Here is an 18,469-nt window from a genome sequence, read left to right on the forward strand (position 1 = left end):
CACCCCCTTGGTAGTTTGGCTTAAGCAGTCAGGCTTATCTCAGAGGCAATGTGTAAAGTATTTGTATACATACTCATAGTAACACAGTGAAAATACTACAAAAGGACTCCACACCAGTTTAGAAAAATAGCCAATATTTATCTGAGTAAAACAAGACCGAAATGACAAAAATCCAACATACACAAGTCAAGATAACACTTTTAAAAGTTTAAGCAAGCTTAGTCCATAGAAATCAATCAATTAGTTTGTTTTAGGGCTATGTACCATAGATATGTCAAAAATCAAAGACTAGAACAGGCACAAGGGAGGTGAGGCACTAGAAAAGCAAGCAATGCATTGGTTCCTTACTGCCAGGGGAGGTGAAGCATCGGTTCCCTACTGTCAGTGGAGATGATGTTGGTTTCCGGTTATGCAGCCTTGGTTCCTTACTGCGGTGTCGATAAAGAAATTGGTGCCCAGCGATGATGCATCAAAAATCCAGACATGCTGTGTTGGTCTACATCGGTGACTCAGGCGCTGCATCGATTCTGAGCGGTGTTGTATGCACTGCGCCGATTCTACAGCAGCGGTGCAGGCGCTGAATCGGATCCTTCCAGCGATGCGTTGATTTACAGCGGCACTGGGAGTCAATGCTTGGATTTTCTCTTTAAGATCACCAGAACTCCCTTCCAAGGGCCCAGGGACTTGATTTGGCACCAGCAAGAGAGCCCAGGTGCTGGCAAGGGAAGTCTTTGATGGCCCTGAGACTTCTTAACAGGAGGCAAGCTCAGTTCAAGCCCTTGGAGAACCTTGGAAAGTAGAAAGCAAAGTCTAGTCCTTTCACACCCAGGACAGAAGCAGCAGGCCAGCACAACAAAGCAACAGGCAGAGTGGCAGTCCCTCCTACAGCATCAAGCTCTTCTTCCTGGCTGAATGTCCTCAGTCCAGAAGTGTTCTAACTATGTGGTGTCTGAGGTCCAGTACTTATACCCATTTCTGTCTTTGAGGTTGGCAATCTTCAAAGAGAAGTCTCTGTAGTGCAGAAGACCTTGCCTTTCCCTGCCCTGGCCCCAGGCACATTCCAGGGAGTTGGAGACTTATTTGTGTGAGGACAGGCCCAGCCCTATATAGGCATAAGTGTTGGCTCCTCCCACCACTCTAGCTCAGGAAAAGCCATCAGCCTGGGGATGGGCCATCAGGATATGCAGGGCACACCTCAACTCCCTTTGTGCGACTGTTTAGAGTAAATTCACAAACAGCCCATCCGTCTTCCTTACCCAGAAGTGTATTCAGCAGACAGGCAGAGGCACAGAATGTTTAAGCAAGAAAATGCCCACTTTCTAAAAGTGGCATTTTCAAACATACAATTCAAAAACTAATTTTACCAAAATATGTATTTTTGAAATTGTGAGTTCAGAGACCCAAAACTCCATATCTATCTGCTCCCAATGGGAAATTACACTTAAAAGATATTTCAAGGCAATCCCCATGTTACCCTATGGAAGAGATAGGCCTTGCAATAGTGAAAAACAAAATTTGCAGTATTTCACTATCAGGACATGTAGAACGCCAGTACATGTCCTACCTTTTAAATACACAGAACCTTGCCCATGGGCTCCCTTGGGCCCACCTTAGTGGTGACTTACTGGTAATAAAAGGGAAGGTTTGGGCCTGGCAAGTGTGTGCACTTGCTAGGTCGAAATGGCAGTTTAAAACTGCACTCAAAGACGCTGAAATAGCAGGCCTGAGCCATATTTACAGGGCTAGTTGAGGGCACAGTCAGTGCTGCAGACCCACTAGTAGCATTGCTTTACAGGACCTGGGCACACACTGTGCACTCTCCTATGGACTTACTAGTAATTCAAATGTGGCAATCATGGAGAAACAAATCACCAATACATTTTAGACAGACAGAATATGGACTTTAGTACTGATTAGCAGTGGGAAAGTTCTCAGAGTCCTAAAGCCAAAAAACAGGCCAGGAAAAATTGGAGGAAGAAGGCAAAACGTTTGGGGATAACCCTGCTAAAAGGGCCAGGTCCAACATACTCATGAAAGATTATTGTTAATTTACCGTGAACGTAGAGCCTGCCCATTTCTTACCATCTGTTAGCTTTTCTAATCAATACTCCTCGGGTCAAGAAAGCAAGATGGGGAGGCAGATCCTTTGCTTTTAGAGCAGCTAATCTCTGGAACTCACTTCCTCTGGAGCTCCGCCAAGATAACTTGGAACTGTCCTTTCGTAGGAAACTGAAGCCTTTATTATTTTCAGCATAGCCCCTCACGTAGTCTATTGGTCTTGCTTTAGTGCTGGAAAGCCTCCAGGTAGCCATGCACTGTGTAAATCCAGTAAACTAAACTTATTGTCACTCTCGTTTGCTTGCTTCTTATGCAATGGCATGCCTTCCTCTTCTAGTGTTTGTCCCTCCCTTGAAGCGTAGTCTCTTTAGGATCCTTTTTAAATTCTAATTAAGTTTATTAGTTTTCAAAGAAGTGAGAGATACAATCCGCAAAAGATAAGTGAAACACAGGTGCATACCGTCATAGAACAAAACACTCAAAAATAATAAGGGAATCCAGGTGGTTCGTAAAGTGGAATATACAACATCCTTTTGACTTTTTTATCTTTTCATTGCTCACATTTAGGAAACTACTTTTTCATTCAGCAGTCCATAAAAGTACATGTGTTTTTCTTTCTCTCCGTCTTGTGTGCTCCTCCCATCTTCTAAAATCCTCACCCCATGTATTGTGTTTCTCCTCACCCCTCCCAGCAAGTCTGTAAAAGCATAGCAACAAGGATATTTGTTGCTGGGTACAGCAGGAGACGAGACTTTAAGGAGTATTTTGTTTCATCTTTTGAATGGAACATATTTTTTGCTTTCCACATGCTACATAAAAGCACAAGCTTTGGCACAAGGGCCATCTGCTGCAGTCACTCAGCAGGCATCTGATGCAAATGTGTACTTAGCATGACACTTCTCCTGGAGACCCATGTATCTGCTCCCAGGAGCACCAAATAGTTGAATCATGTCCCATCTTGGCAAGCATTTTCCGCTAAGTTCTAACAATTCCTTTAAAAAAAAAAAAAAATCTGTTCAGGATTTCCTGAATGAAAAATAAATCATAACACATAAAGATTAAAAACAATGAATTTAATGTACAGCTTTGAGATACCATAAGATCTTAGCTTGTCCTCCAGTCATGTGAAAATATTTTTCTTTTACTATTTTTAGACAGTGTTGCAGGCAAACACTGGCAAAGCCAGCTACTCTGCTCTTACCTTATCAAGACGAGACCTATTGGTTTTGCCAATGCATTTTTGTTATTTAGATTATCCGTGTTTGTTTTTCATTTCTGGACCATATTTTTTGTTGCCTTTTTTTATTTCATTTTTAAGTCTAAAGGATTCATGGCGTTCCTGCTATAAAGACACGACGCCTTGGCCCCACGTGAAGTGGACATTCTGTGAAAGCCAACGGACTATGACGACGAAAACATGGGAGAATAACAGGAAGTCCGGGTTCCACGGTTTATTGCAAAAGTCCCAGATGAAAAATAACCCGAGCCTTGCAGAATCCGGTGTCTAGCTAGAAACAATATCTTCGCGCCCCCGCCAAACTGCTTCCCTCCCACCCCCCTCCCCACCACCTCCTCCTCCCCCCTTCGACCGGCTTCTGACGTGTGTATGGCGTGCCAGGGTTGGGTTGGCACGCGCTGGCAAATTTCTTCATCCACAATTTTGAGGATTGAGCGTATTTGTAAAGGATGCCAAATGTCTATTAATATTATTATTTTCCTTTTTTTCCCCCGAAGATGGGAGCAATTAGTGTGCGACGTTTTGAAAGGAGGAAGTGTAATGCCAAGCAGATGTGAACGAGCAGCAGAGAGGATTGCTTCGTTTACGACATGGTCGCTTTATGCTTGACTAGTGTCTGGCTCCCACAGAATGTTCAGGGCTGTTTCCACAGCGCGTGCTGCTGCCCTGTTCTGAGCTCTCCCAGTTCTGGCAGATAATGGAACTAAGACGCTAGGAGATCACATCGTTTTGGTCAAGTGGAGATGCCGGGACAAGAACTTAGTTTTGCAGTTGAAGTGTAAAAGAACATCGCTTTAAAATTTAACTCTGTTTGAGGAAGCGATACGCTGGGGCTCTAGGGCGCTGTATTCTCTTTCTAGAAATGAGATCACTGACCCTTTTTGGGGATATGTTTGCAACAGAACTGCACTTTATGACAGTGTGCACAGTCTCAAGCCCTCCCTTGGCTATACTTAGAGGGCTTTTTCTCTGGGCCCTGGCCGGCCAGTGTTTCCTGGGCAGTTTTCACACTGGGCTTGTAAATTTTCACTTCTTTACCCGGGGCTCAGGCGAGGGATCGTTAATCCTCCTTATTTTTTCACCCTTGACTCTCATTGAAAGATAGGTCGACTGTCACACATTTTTCACCCAATGAGGTGGAGCAGATCAGGAGCTCAAGAGTGTGATGCAAACGTCATGCACACAAAACTGAAACTCCAGGCAGAACTATATCTTTGAACTGAATTGGTCTTTTTTTAACTTCATAGCAAGTAAGACATTAAGGGCCTGATTTTGATTTTGGCAGACCGGTTACTCTGTCACAAATAAGACAGATAGTCCATCCGTGGAAACACAAAACTATAGGATATAATGGGATTATATTTCGGCAAACAGGCTTTCGCCATTATGACGGAGTAACCCATCCACTGAAATCTAAATCGGGATCTAAATAGGGTGAGCAACGAAGCCATGTAGTGCTCATACTTTCTGTGACCGTGATACAACCCTAAACTGTTCAATAGCACATCGGCACTAAGAAGCAATATCGTAAGAAAATTTTGGCCTTCATGCTATTCTGTACAGTAAGCATTGAAAGTTCTCGGTTGTGTTCAGAAGCACATGGGTCTCAGTTCTTTTATGTTGGCCTGGATTACAGACATTGAACAGTGAAACTAATGGTGCCAATCAAAATGTTACATAATTTCAAGTATGTTTGCCCTTTGCTTTATTTGTGCAGTCACCCTCTCTACCAGAGGGCAATTTTTTAGATTTTAGCTCTTGTAACTGCCAAAAAGTTACATCTAAAAATGTTTTAAGCACTTGAATAAACTACCCATATGTGACCTGATGGTCCCATTCTGAGAAAAATTATGGTTCTAGGGGTCAAAACATCTGATTTAAAGTTCAAGTTTCCATTTACAGTTCTGCAGGACTCTGGTCATCTCTTGAAGGAGAGGCACTCTGCAGAGTTCCATGGCAAGCCAGTTATTTATCCAACTGGTCTCATAATGAATGCTTATGAACCAGCTGACTACTGGTGCTGTACATCTGTAGTAAGCCCTTCGAGTACCAAACTTTAACTACCCTTATTTGATGGAGGAAGAGAGTGGATGTGATCAGGGGAGAACACCATTGCCGTTTGGTAAATTAGCATATTTTATAAATGTAAGCTGAGCTTGGGAAGTGTTGCACCCACTCCCTTTTTGCAGGGTCATCCCCAATCTTTTTGCCTCTTTCCTCCTAATGTTTCTGACAAGTTTTTGTTGGCTTTAGCACTCCGGGCACTTTACCACTGCTAATTAGTGCTAAAGTGCATATGCTCTCTGTGTAAATTTCATTGTTGATTGGTTAATTCCTGATTGGCATATTTGATTTACTAGTAAGTCCGTAGTAAAGTGCACTAGAGGTGCCCCGGGCCTCTAAATCAAATGCTGCTAGTGGGCCTGCATCACTGGTTGTGCCACCCACATTAGTAGCTCAGACCTGCCACTGCACTGTTTGTGCGTGCAGTTTTAAACTGCCAATTCGACCTGGCAAGTGTTCGCACTTGCCAGGCCCAAACTTTCCCTTTTTGGTACATGTAAGGCACCCCTAAGGTAGGCCTTAGGTAGCCCCATGGGCAGGGTGCAGTGTATTTAAAAGGTAGGACATGTCTGGTGTGTTTTACATGTCCTAACAGTGAAATACTGCCAAATTCAGGTTTCACTGTTGCAAGGCCTATCTCCCTCATAGGTTAACACAGGGGCGACTGCCTTTAAATAACTTTAAAGCACAAATTCCCTTTGAGGGCAGATAGAAATATGGAGTTTGGGGTCTCTGAACTCACAGTTGAAAAATGCATCTTTTAGGGAAGTTGGTTTTCAGATTGTGAGTTTGAAAATGCCACTTTTAGAAAGTAAGCATTTTCTTGCTTGAACCATTCTGTGACTATGCCTGTTTGTGGATTCCCTGTCTTGGTCAGTTTGACAGTTGGTCTGTTCACACCTCTCCTCCAGACAGTGACACAAACGGAGCTGGGGTGAAGCCTGTATATACTGATGAGACATCTGGGCGAGACTGGAGTGAGGAGTGGTCACTTACACCTGAAAGGGCTGTGCCTGCCCTCACACAAAGCAGTCTCAGAACCCCTGGAGTGTGTCGGGGGCCAGGCTTGGGCAAGACAGGATCTTGTCAACAACAGAGAGTTTCCTTTGAAGTTTGCCTACTTCAAAGGCAGAACTGAGTATTAGTAGTGGACCCAAAACCTCAGACTTTTAGAATCTTTCTGGAATCAAGAGGAACCTCTGCCCAGGAAAAGAGCTGAAGAGCTGGAGGAGGAGTACTGTTCCTTTGCTTTGTTTCTTTGCTGGACTGGGTCCTGCAGTTGCTGCTTCTGTCTGAAAAGAGTGCAAAGGGTGAACTTTTTTGTGTGTCCTGCTTGAGAAAGTTCTCAAAGGGCTTGGAGTAGAGCTTGCCTCCTGTTGGAAGTCTCAGGGATATCAAAGACTTCAGTTTCCTCTTTCTACAGCACTGGGAGCTGTGTATTTTGTGCTGTTCCAGGAGAAAAACCGCTGCAACGCCGTCAACGACACCGCTGGCCTGCACCGTGACCTGCTGACGCCGCACGGAGCCACACTGCCCCACTTCTCACCGTGACCCTGGTCTCACCAATGCAGTCATTGGATGACTTCACCAAGCCGCTGCTCGCACTGCGACCTGTGGGCCCTGCAGTCCGGCATCATCTGCTCACACCGCAGCCTGGGCATCCACAACGACGACGCTCCTGCTGACACCGGCGCCGCTGCCTGTTCTGTGGACACCACTCGTGAAGTACACAAAACACTGTCCCACAGCCCTGGTCCACCGACGCCAGGACCATCGACTCTAGTGTCATCACCAGGCATCCCTGTCTGCACTGTGGCCTGTGGACACCGCTCGTGAGGGGCACAAAGCGCTATCCCATCTGCCACTGCCTGCTTGGGCCTACCAACGACAGCACTTCAGCAACGATGACACTGCACATCACACTGCCCCGCTTCACACCACAGCCCTGGTCTCACTGACGCCGCTGGATGCCATCACCGAGCCGCTGCCTGCACCGTGACCTGTGGGCACAGCACGTCCCGCTTCGCACTACAGCCCCGACGCCATCCACGCCAGTGCTCCTGACTTCATCAGCCCGGAGTTCTATCTACAACGCGTGTGACTTCAAGGGCTCGATGACTCCTGAACTGACACCGCAACACCGCTCTCTGGAGCTCATCGTGAGGATCACGATGCCCTGCAATTCCAAAGGTACTGTTTGCGGGTCTCCCCGACGCTTTAGCTGGCCCGCGACGCCACAGCCGGCCTGAACTGTTGTTTTGTTGATAACAATGCCGTGATAGCCCCAGTTGGAGTGATCAACTTCAAGGAACTGTATTTTTGAGTACATCTTTCAAAATCCATATTTTTAACACTGTATGCTGGATTTTTATTGTTTTGGTCTTGTTTTATACAGATTAATATTGGCTATTTTTCTAAAACTGGTGTGGCGCTCTTTTGTAGTCTTTTCACTTATTACTGTGTGTTATGTGCAAATGCTTTACACATTGCTTCTGAGGTAAACCTGACTGCTCGTGCCAAGCTACCGAAAGGTTGAGCAGGGGTTATCTGAGCAGGTATCTTCCTTATCCTGACTAGAGTGAGGGTCCCTACTTGAACAGGGTTTAAACTGACTGCCAACTAGAGACCCGATTTCTAACAGGAATCGTCCTCCTCTTATATAAGAAAACCTACTAGAGAATAGATTACATCTAAGTAGTACTTGAGAAAACATGATGGGGGCTATAATTGGATATATTTGTAGATCTCAAATAGGTGAGTTGCAAGGCCACAGTAACAGTGCAAGTTGAGTGATAGTGCTGCTATAAATATTGGTTGTTATTAAGTATGTGTACCCCAGTCATGTAAGTTCCCTGAAGAAGCATTGATTGACAGCCTGAATGTATCGGTCTTGGGGATCCAGTCAGAAGTGGAACCCAGGTTGACATTTCTGGCCCAAGAAACGCCAGATTACGTAATTTGCTTCAGTTTTTTAAAGACTAAAATAATTTACCCCAACATAGTTCTGAGGTGTTCCATCATCACAAGCGTAGCTACCATGGTGCACACAAGTTCAATAAACCAGATAATTGTGGGAATGGTAAAGAGAGAGGGATCTTATGGAGGATTTGTCAGTAATATAGATTTTTTCGGTTGTATTCTGGTCAGTAACTTGTACAACCCGAACAATTTGCCTCTTTCAGTGGATGATGACCTAGCATGCGCCTGTCTGTAACCCTTTTGATTGCATTCTCACCCCTAAATTATAGGAAATAATTTTAATTACTCAAATTATAAATACATCAAACTTTTCTTGAAGGTTCTGTTTTGTATCTCCCAGTGACACTGCACTTTGGAGCATAACAAATCCCAGTTAAAAAAAGAACTGAATGGAAGAGCACTTATGGATTATTGCTGGAGCTCCCCCATTATTTATTTATCATTTTGTAAAGTGCACAGAAAAGGTGAATCGGCACATATTGTTGAAATGTTCATTCCCTCACTGTGCTGGCTAATACCACAAGCCTGCTTCCATTAAATATTTGTGTGCTTAATCAATACTGAGAGGATGTCTTGGACGATTAAAAACCACATATTTCCGTGCACCAATACATTCCACAAAAAGAGCCCTTTCTGCGTTGGCAGTTCTCCGGAGCAGTTGTTTATTTTGCATACATATGGGTTCCTTCCTTGTATTGCAGGCACAAGGCAGAGAGGGCAGGTACTGTGGCAACAAGAAGTACATTTCTGCACAAACCCCCCAAAAAAATGTTAAAAATAAAATGAATGGGAATGTTTTCCTTCATCTCGACAGGGTAGTGCAAAAATGGATTCTGCCATCCCTACTCGTTCCACGATGGTGGCACGCTAGGCAGTTACCTATGCATTCTCTTTACAGTTGGAACTACATCTGAATTACTGTGGAAGCATGCAAAATTTGCTCAGCACTTCCTTTACATGAGATCTTAGCTCACTGAAGTCTCGCCGTTACTGTACAATGAATAATTACAACCCCATAAGATACAACCTGCAAAAAATATTATTGACCTTTCTCCTTAGAGACCTATTCTAAACACTGCATTCTTAATAGTAAAGTGACAGGGTTTTAGAAATCTTTGCTATTCTACCTATGACATGTATATGTTCGTCTTCTAGCTGCATTTTTCTTTGTTAACACAACTAGACTACTTAAAGACAGCAATTTGAAGGCTTTAAGAACTTTATAAATAGATTAATACAATATTCATAGTATTCAGGCTAATGTCACACCATCCCAGAGTCTTTTGAAAATCAGTATAAGATTAAAAAATACAAGAAAACTGAATTTACTTTCAACAGAATGTAGGGACACTTAGTCCACCTATTCCTTGGGTGCTGAAGTATATTCTAGATATCACATGTGATAGGCATGACTTTCAGTCTATTAAAATTGCCTCTGCAGTGAATGCCGGAAGTGACTATTTGGAGTCCAGTAAATAATAACATCTTGCTACAGCACGTAGCTAGAATTATTTCCAGTGTCACCAAATGTTTAGTGCATTTCAACCCATTGTATACACAGCCTTTAATAAGGTGTTAAACCCACACTTTAGTTCACACTTGATCGGCACATGAGGGATTGGAAGCATGGTGAGTTGAACTAACCGTCTCAAGATTATATGATGTGTCCAATTTTGAGGTTTGGATTACAACTAGAGTCTCTGCTTCCCTGGGTATTAAAAATGTTGCTAGAGCAAGTGGCTGTTAATTCCCGCTTTACAAAATATAACTTTTGATCTGTTAAATGCATCTAAGACAATATCACAGTGCCATCTGACTGCCCTAGTATGTGTAATACCTTCCTAGCAGTTGGGGCTACATGCCCATTCCAATTTAAATGCATTTTTCAATTCGTACATCTCTGTTTCATAATTTGGAGCTTAAAAATCTTTTGAGTCATATGAATGTGAAGCACTTTGGATAAAAAAAAAGGTGGATATGTATTCCAACATTTCAGTTTTCGGGGTTTACGGTTATAAATCTATCCATGAATCCATATATTACGTTAACTGCATTTGTATAGCGTACTTCCTCCTTTTATATGGCATCCTATCGCCTTCAAAGTCTGGGAGTTCTTGCTTAAGTTTTTAGTTAGTAAAGAGTTGTTTAATGTCTAGAATATTATTGGTAGATGTTGGTTAATGTGAAAGAAAAATGAGTTAGATGCGCCGATCGATTCATATGGACAAAGATTATGACCATTTGTTATTTTGCCAATAGCCAATTCACCATTACTCAACCTGGAAAGACTGTTGTCTACACATGCATTGGTATCCAAAAATGTTGCTATGGGGCAATGTTCTTGCACTTGTGCATTAAGCTTATGCTACCTGTGTCTGAATGTTTGTAACATGTATGCTGGTGTGGCGAGGGGAAGAACTGTTGAGTTGACAGTGTTATGATACCTTGATGACTTTGGTGTGGTGTTGGGTATTAGGTTTTGAGTAAGGCAGACTGTAAATATAACTGGAAAAGGTGTTGTGTAAAGATACTATTGCGTGAAAAGTATTGTTGGGTGTCCAGTGATAGCCACTTATGTTAAATCAGTGTGTCGGGTGCCTTTGGTAAGGTATGCCTTTGGTGTACTGACTGGGAGGTTGTGTGGTATATCTTGAGATTTGTTGAAATTTGTAGTATAGAAGTAGCACCGACATAACACCTTTTTCAGGAGTTTAAAATTATATATGGTTCTCATAAAATATATTTAGAATGGTATTTATTAAGAAGGAAGTAAAATGTACTTCCTGAGTTACTTCAATTTAAAATTTTAACACTGTCCATTCTAATATTTTAATGGCTAAAAATACTTTTGTGTTATCTCTATTTTCCTATCTCAAAAGAGATACAATTCTTTGGAAGATTGTCTAAATGCTTGAGATGTTTGTAACTTCAATGGACTTTGAATCAAAACGCACAACAGTACTTACTTTAACCTGTAGTGTTTTGTAAAATTGTGAATGCCTGCTTATTGAGTAGTTTAATAATGCAGGATCATTTGAAGTATATTTTTTTGCACTCTAGCCAACGTGGTTAATTTGCAGGCTCCTCACTTTTCTTTTTTTGAAGCAATCTATTCACACTTGGTTCATGAATGTCCACACCCATCCCCGCTGTAGGCGGCACATTAAGCAGCCTTCTCTGAGGTCTATGCTCAGGCATGCCATTAGCAAAACAGATGCAAAATGCATTCCTGAATAAATCACCCAATATATTGTGACCACTAAGCCCTCCTTATGAGTGGTCTGTTAAATTCAATGGGTTTGATAACACGAGTTACCGAATCCATTGGAATTACAAGTTTTGGAATCACAAGTTCTGAGTTTCACATGTGAAATATCTGTGTTAAATACTTGGAATACATGCAGGAATCTGTGATGGAACACCAATTCCTGCATGTTATTCCCCAGAATTGTATAATTGCCCCTTTTTTCCCCACCCCCATAATTACCAAGAAAGCTATTAATGGTAATTTTATGGAATGTAATGGCCATTCATAACAAGGGCCTTAGTGTTTGATTTCTTAAGCCTATATCTCTTTCTAACATTGTATGCCAAGTTCAATGAGTTGTAATGTTAATCTTTAAATGTCATTGTTCTAATGATATTTGATTTTGTGATTGATTTTTCTGCTGCCTTTCTGGGACCTTCAAGTCTGGATGTCCAGTTTGTCTGCGACACCAAAGACGGACATCACAGGTACTGCCTAGTGTGCCCATGTTGTTTTGCAGTGATGGTCTTCTGCATGGCAATGGATGTTTTGTGGTGGTAGTCTCTTCTTTAGGACTGCACGTTTTCACACACAGCATTAAACGTTAACATTGAACATGTTTACACTGGTTCTTATTTTAGATGTTGCTAGAAATGGGGTCTTTGTTTGGCAGCCAGGTTACCCCCTGTCAAAGCAAGGACCCTCACTCTAGTCAGGGTAAAGAAGAATCACCCTTGGTAAAACCCCTGCTCACCACTTGGTAGCTTGGCACGTGCAGGCAGGCTTAACTTCAGAAGCAATGTGTAAAGTATTTGTACCAACACACACAGTAAGTCAATGAAAACACTACAAAATGACACAATACAGGTTTAGAAAAATAGGGAATATTTATCTAAATAAAACAAGAGTAAAACAACAAAATTCCAACATACACAAGTCAAGTTATGAATTTTCAAAAGAACAAGCGTCTTAATCCTTAGAAAACAGTGAGAATGCTGTTGTTTCACAAAGTACTTGGGTAGCGTCAAAATAAAGCCGCATGGGCGAGTGTGCGTTGAAAAAGGCCAGCGATGCATCGATTTCTCACTCGCAAGCGAGATCGTGCATAGTTCCTCCTCAGGTTGGGTTGCCGTGCGTCATTTCTTCTCTCCCGCAAGAAAGCGATGTGTCAATCCAGACAGGCACCTCGGGTCCGGGCAGGCTTTGCGTTGATTTTCCGCTCCCAGTGAGGTTGCGTCGAAAATCCGGTCGCACGGTATCACAAAACCATGCTATGTGGGGTTTGCACCATTATCAGCTTCCGTTAGCGGGTGTTGCGCATCGTTTCTCCAGCCGCGTTGCGTCGTGCAGCATGCAGGTGGAGCAGTGATTTCAGCCGCGAAGCCGGCGGCATGTCATTTATCAGCCGTGCCACGGATGGTACCTCGAAATTTCCCTGCTCTGTGGTCTGTGTGTGGATTTTCAGTCCTTGTCTGCCAGCTTCACCTTTCAAGGGCCCAGGAACTGGATAGGGCACCACTTGGCAGGGCAGGACTCTCAGCAGAGATTCCAGGTGCTCAGGGAAATTCTTTGATGGCCCTGAGACTTCAACAACAGGAGGCAAGGCAAGCTCAGTTCAAGCCCTTAGAGATTCTTCTCAAGCAGGAATGCACAACAAAGTCTAGTTTTTCTCCTCATTCACAGGCAGAAGCAGCAACTGCAAGATAGCCCAACAAAGCACAGTCACAGGCAGTGCAGCACTTCTCTTAAGTTCTTCTCCTTGGCAGAGGTTCCTCTTGATTCCAGAAGTGATCTAACTTTCAGGGATTTTGGGTTCTCTTCTTATACTCCTTTCTGCATCTGAAGTAGGCAAACTTCAAATGAAAGTCTCTCTTGTTTGTAAGATCCTGCCTTGCCTTGCCCAGGCCAGGCCCCAGACACACACCAGGGGTTTGGAGACTGCATTGTGTGAGGGCAGGCACAGCCCTTCCAGATGTAAGTGACCACTCCCCCTCCAAGCATAGATGGCTCATCAGGATATGCAGGCTACACCCCATCTCCCTTTGTGTCACTGTGTAGAGAGAGGTGGAAACAGCCCAACTGTCAAACTGATCTAGACAGGGAATCCACAAACAGGCAGAGTCACAGAATGGTGTAAGCAAGAAAATGCCTACTTTCTGAAAGTGGCATTATCAAACACACAATCTAAAAACCAACTTCACTAAAAGATGTATTTTTAAATTGTGAGTTCAGAGACCCTAAACTCCACATTTCTATCTGCTCCCAAAGGGAATCTGCGCTTTAATAATTTTTTAAAGGCAGTCCCCATGTTAACCTATGAGAGGGATAGGCCTTGCAACAGTGAAAACCTAATTTTGCAGTATTTCACTGTTAGGACATGTAAAACACATAAGTACATGTCCTACCTTTTACATACACTGCACCCTGCCCATAGGGCTACCTATGGCCTACCTTAGGGGTACCTTACATGTATAAAAAGGGAAGGTATAGGCCTGGAAAGTGGGTACACTTGCCAAGTCGAATTGGCAGTTAAAAACTGCACACACAGACACTGAAATGGTAGGTCTGAGCCATGTTTACGGGGCACTAATGTGGGTGGCACAACCAGTGCTGCAGGCCCACTAGTAGCATTTGATTCACAGGCCCCGGGCACCTCTAGTGCACTGTACTAGGGACTCACTAGTAAATCAGATATGCCAATCATGGATAAATCAATCAACAATACAATGTACACAGAGAGCATATGCACTTTAGCACTGGTTGGCAGTGGTAAAGAGTGCCCAGAATCCTAACGCCAACAACAACATGTCAGAAAAAATAGGAGGAAGGAGGCAAAAAGATTGGAGATGACCCTGCAAGAGGGAAAAAGTCCAACAGATGTTTTTTCTCATTTTTTAAAAAGTATTGTCTAGCTGAATAATATTTCTCAATGTATTAAACCTGAGCTAATGTAACAGAGAATGTTGTCCACAATACAATCACTTTCCCCGGCCCACTTATATCGAAATGCACTAACGTTATCCATGTTGCCCATCATAGGCATGATCATAGATCAAGATAATTTCTAGCTTACTTGAAAGGGAAGTCACATCACTCCTATTCATATAAACACCATCTGCTAGCCCACAAACGTAAAACATTTTTGAAATCTTGGAGATGAGAGGAAAAGGTATACATGGGATGTAGGGTATTGACTCCAAATCATGGCTGCAGCAGCTTACAGCACTTATCTGTTTTACGTTCACCGCTCCAGTGATTATTTATTTGCCGGGATCTGATTAAAGTTAGTAAATAGCTCCCTAAGCAGGGTCAGCACTGTTCTGTATTTTGCTTTCTATTTCTCTTAATAACCACCCAATATTATGCCTTTGATTAGTTGCTCATTGAGACATCAGTTCATACAAACCATTATTAATTTGCAGTAGGTGAACCATTTATTTTATTCTGCACCAATGTGTGTTACATTTATCATGCCTTCTGATAGCCTGCTACATGTTCATTTATTCATTTAAATAGCTGGTGTTCAGGAAGAGGCATAATACTTTGGTTCTAACATAAATGTGCAAGTGGATTATCAAATAATTTTGCAGCCTAAATCATAGTCATAAATTTTATTTTTTACAAAATAAACTATTTAGATGGTATAAATTGGCTGTTCACAGACCTCTCCTTGAGAAAGAAAATGAATTAAATTCCAGGACTGCAGTGAGCAGAGCACCATGGCTTCAAGCAGAGTTACCAAGGTTATCTTCTCACAACAGTCCTTCTGCAGAGGCATAACTTAACCCAGTCTCTCAGCTAGGTGTCGGAGTGGGGAAGCAGATTAAGTTTAGGAATGCGTGTGTGATTTGAACTTTTGAAATTAACATTTAGGCATGTAGAGATCCTTTGAAACGGTACAGTTTAAATTGTTGTGTGTTTTCTTTATATTTACGTACTCAGCTTCTGCTTTTGCTACGTTTTATTTGATTTCTGCAACAATATTCTTACATTTACTATACACTAAATTTGGCTTGAGTAAGCCTTTGAAAATAACACTGTGGATTTTTTGTGTATGCACCCATAAAGTGAACATTTGCCGGAAGTCGCAATTATTCAGAATTTCTTAGAGTTTCAGGCAGGTTTGTTTCCTGCCTAATTTATTATATGCCCATTATTAGTTCCATGTAGTTTGAGGGTGTTGGATGGGTCTTATCTTGTGCATTCCTGTTGTTCATACTGGTAAATTGGTCCATACCTGAGGGCCAAGAAGGATATAATGGTAGTCTCTGCTCGCAACAACAAGAAGGGGCAGGGAGGTGGGGGCGGTAGGTTAAATAACAATTAATTTGTTTGTTTTTTTAAACACTTACCTTCTCCGCTGCACGCCGTCTGCCCCTCCGTCTCCTTTCTGCAGGCCAATCCTGACGCTGCTCAAAGCAGGATTGGCTGGGACCGCCGTGCCACTCCTCTTCTTCGTCTCTGGGCCAGGCAGGCAGCTCAAAGCAGCGTCAGGATTGTCTGGGAGCGCCCAGCCCGGCAACTGTGTTGCTGGGCTGGAGAGAGCCTACTGCGCATGTGCGTCTGCCCGGCCCGAGACAGCCAACCAAAAACACATGCGCTCTGAAGGAAGTGCTCTGTGCACTCCCCTCGAGTGCTCATCACCCCTAATGCCCCACCCCAGTTTATTACTGTTTTGTTGAAAAGGTTTTGCAGCTGCTGCTGCTGGCGGGGGTGGAGTAATGCTCCTCCGCCCTAATGGCCCCTGTATAATGGCCCATATTAATAACCTTTGTGAAGACATAACATGACGTCCAACAAGGGATTTAGATACCTGAATGTCTTCAAGGGTCACAAACAAGTTCTTACCAATTATTACTAATATTGGAACATCTTTTGTAGTGCTGGTTATTCTTCCATCAGATTAGATACAGACTCCCAATTCTGTTGGATGCCTTGTTAACCAGTTAAATAGTAAAAAGATTATATCAGAATTTGATAGAATTTTGAATCGCATTCTGAATATGTTAGAAGATGGGACTCTATAAATATGGGTCAATGTAAAGGGGTCAGTAACTAATCACTTGACGTCACAAGGGTTTCCTGCTCCTCCTTGTCGTCCCAGCAAGTCCAGCTTATCGCTTTGAAATACTTTATCCTGGGTAAAGTTTGCACCAACTTAGGTTACTACAGTGCGTTTTGCCACCTATAATGCTCCGCTGCCTATTTTGCTACATTTTGCGATATACAAATACAATATACATACATACAAGCAAGCGATCCATCTTGTATGTGACATACCACGTGAAAGTCAGGAGCTTTGCATAAGTTAGCAAGAACATGCATTCTGGTTCAAGTGGAAACCATCACTACATAGTGTAGTCAGTTAAGAATGAGTCCATAGTCCCTCACAGGGCCCACATGGCTGGTGTTAGCAGGATATACCTCGTGCGCACAATTTGACTGCAGATCACTTAGGACACTTATTAATAGGATTAGTGTCTGTACAACAGTAAGTATTACAGGTGGCAGGGACTAATGTATGAATTAAATATTCACACATGGACCGCCGACACAAACAATAAGTCTGCAGACTAATAATAAAGAAATAGCCAAAGAGCCTGGAATGTGAGATTGCATACTAGTTTAGATTGCTTGCAAAACTAATCCATTAGAGGTGGGCTAGGCTCGTACATTACTACAAGACAAGCTTAAAATATCGGCTATGCCTTTCCGAGGGAATGGTGTCACCAACTGAAGAATGTGGTACCTGGGGAAGCATGTTTGCTAGGATATATATACTATGTGCTATTACCAGATGTTCTGAAACAATAAAGAATGAACGTGGGACTGCTCTGGTGGTTGATTTGTGTTTGACGGTGATAGATAGGTTTGATGCGGTCTCTCCAGTAGTCCTTCGTAACATTCATGGGGAAGCAGCATTGTGGGCTACGCACCAGCATCTTGCTCCCATACCACTACCTGAATGGAATGTGAATTGCCTAAAATTATTTCTGCAGTATATACCTTTATAGGGTGGAACATCATATATACTCTTCCTTCAAAACCATAACTCAAGACTAAAGCTGAGAGAGAGGGAGCGTAGAAAGAGAAGACACCTAAAGTTTAAAAAACAAAACTGAAGGCTAAACCGAAAAGATGAACTGGATCCTTACAAAAAGCAGAAGTCCAGTGAAGGGTGGTTATAATCTGAGGGACTATGATAAAATAAAATAATCCAATTGGTGTCAGTATACCAGTAGCTATTCTTTGCGTTCCACACATGAGTATGCATTCAGAGAAGTACTCCGCAGATTAAAGCAGCAGCCAAACTGAGTATTGTAGATGATATGAATATATAAGTCTGAAGTGGAAATCTCAGAATACTGAGCACAGTCTGGAGAAGGAAGAGATTGATTCAGATTCAAAAGCTAATTTTAAAAAGAAGTAAGTCTGAGGCTTCGAAATTAAATCTCATAGAAAGGCAGTCCTTCTGTGGAATGGGGCATGGGTAGTGGTGCTTCTGCAGAACAGAAATAACAATAGATTGTCAACCTCTCAGGGAGCACAGGATGTAAATTCTCTATGTAAAGTTTAGAATGTAGAAATACATATTGAGGGTGACATATCACACACTATAAAACTAGTTTTCTGGTCACAACTGTTGCTAGCCTATTGGATTATCCTAGCTGAAGATGACTGGCCTCCTTCGTTTGTAAGGAACACACATCATGGAGAGGAATTAACGTTTGAAGCATTTTCTTCTCTGGCACCTAAGGATCCCAGGGACAAATATGCATGAGAGCAGGCTAAGCAAACTCCAGTGTTGTATATAAATCAAAATAGAGGGATAAAGACTCTGTGCCATGTATGGTTTCTCTTCAACTCTCCCCACAGGCATAGAC

The 18,469-nt window shown here is 42.6% G+C and overlaps 1 protein-coding gene across 7 annotated transcripts in view; it reads left to right on the forward strand.

Annotated features, from left to right (window-relative positions):
- The window catches only part of SH3PXD2A (SH3 and PX domains 2A), a 680,586-nt gene that overhangs the window by 453,182 nt on the left and 208,935 nt on the right, over window positions 1–18,469 (forward strand). For 4 of the 7 annotated variants that reach the window (XM_069239465.1, XM_069239468.1, XM_069239467.1 and 1 more), the window contains one exon: window positions 12,029–12,073. The exons of the other annotated variants lie outside the window; for them this stretch is intronic. In XM_069239465.1, the coding sequence (XP_069095566.1) occupies window positions 12,029–12,073 (45 nt within the window). The remainder of the gene's footprint in view (window positions 1–12,028; window positions 12,074–18,469) is intronic. 7 annotated transcript variants of the gene reach the window in all.

The sequence above is a fragment of the Pleurodeles waltl genome, chromosome 6 (assembly GCF_031143425.1).
Source record: "Pleurodeles waltl isolate 20211129_DDA chromosome 6, aPleWal1.hap1.20221129, whole genome shotgun sequence".
In the NCBI taxonomy this organism is placed as follows: Eukaryota; Metazoa; Chordata; class Amphibia; order Caudata; family Salamandridae; genus Pleurodeles; species Pleurodeles waltl.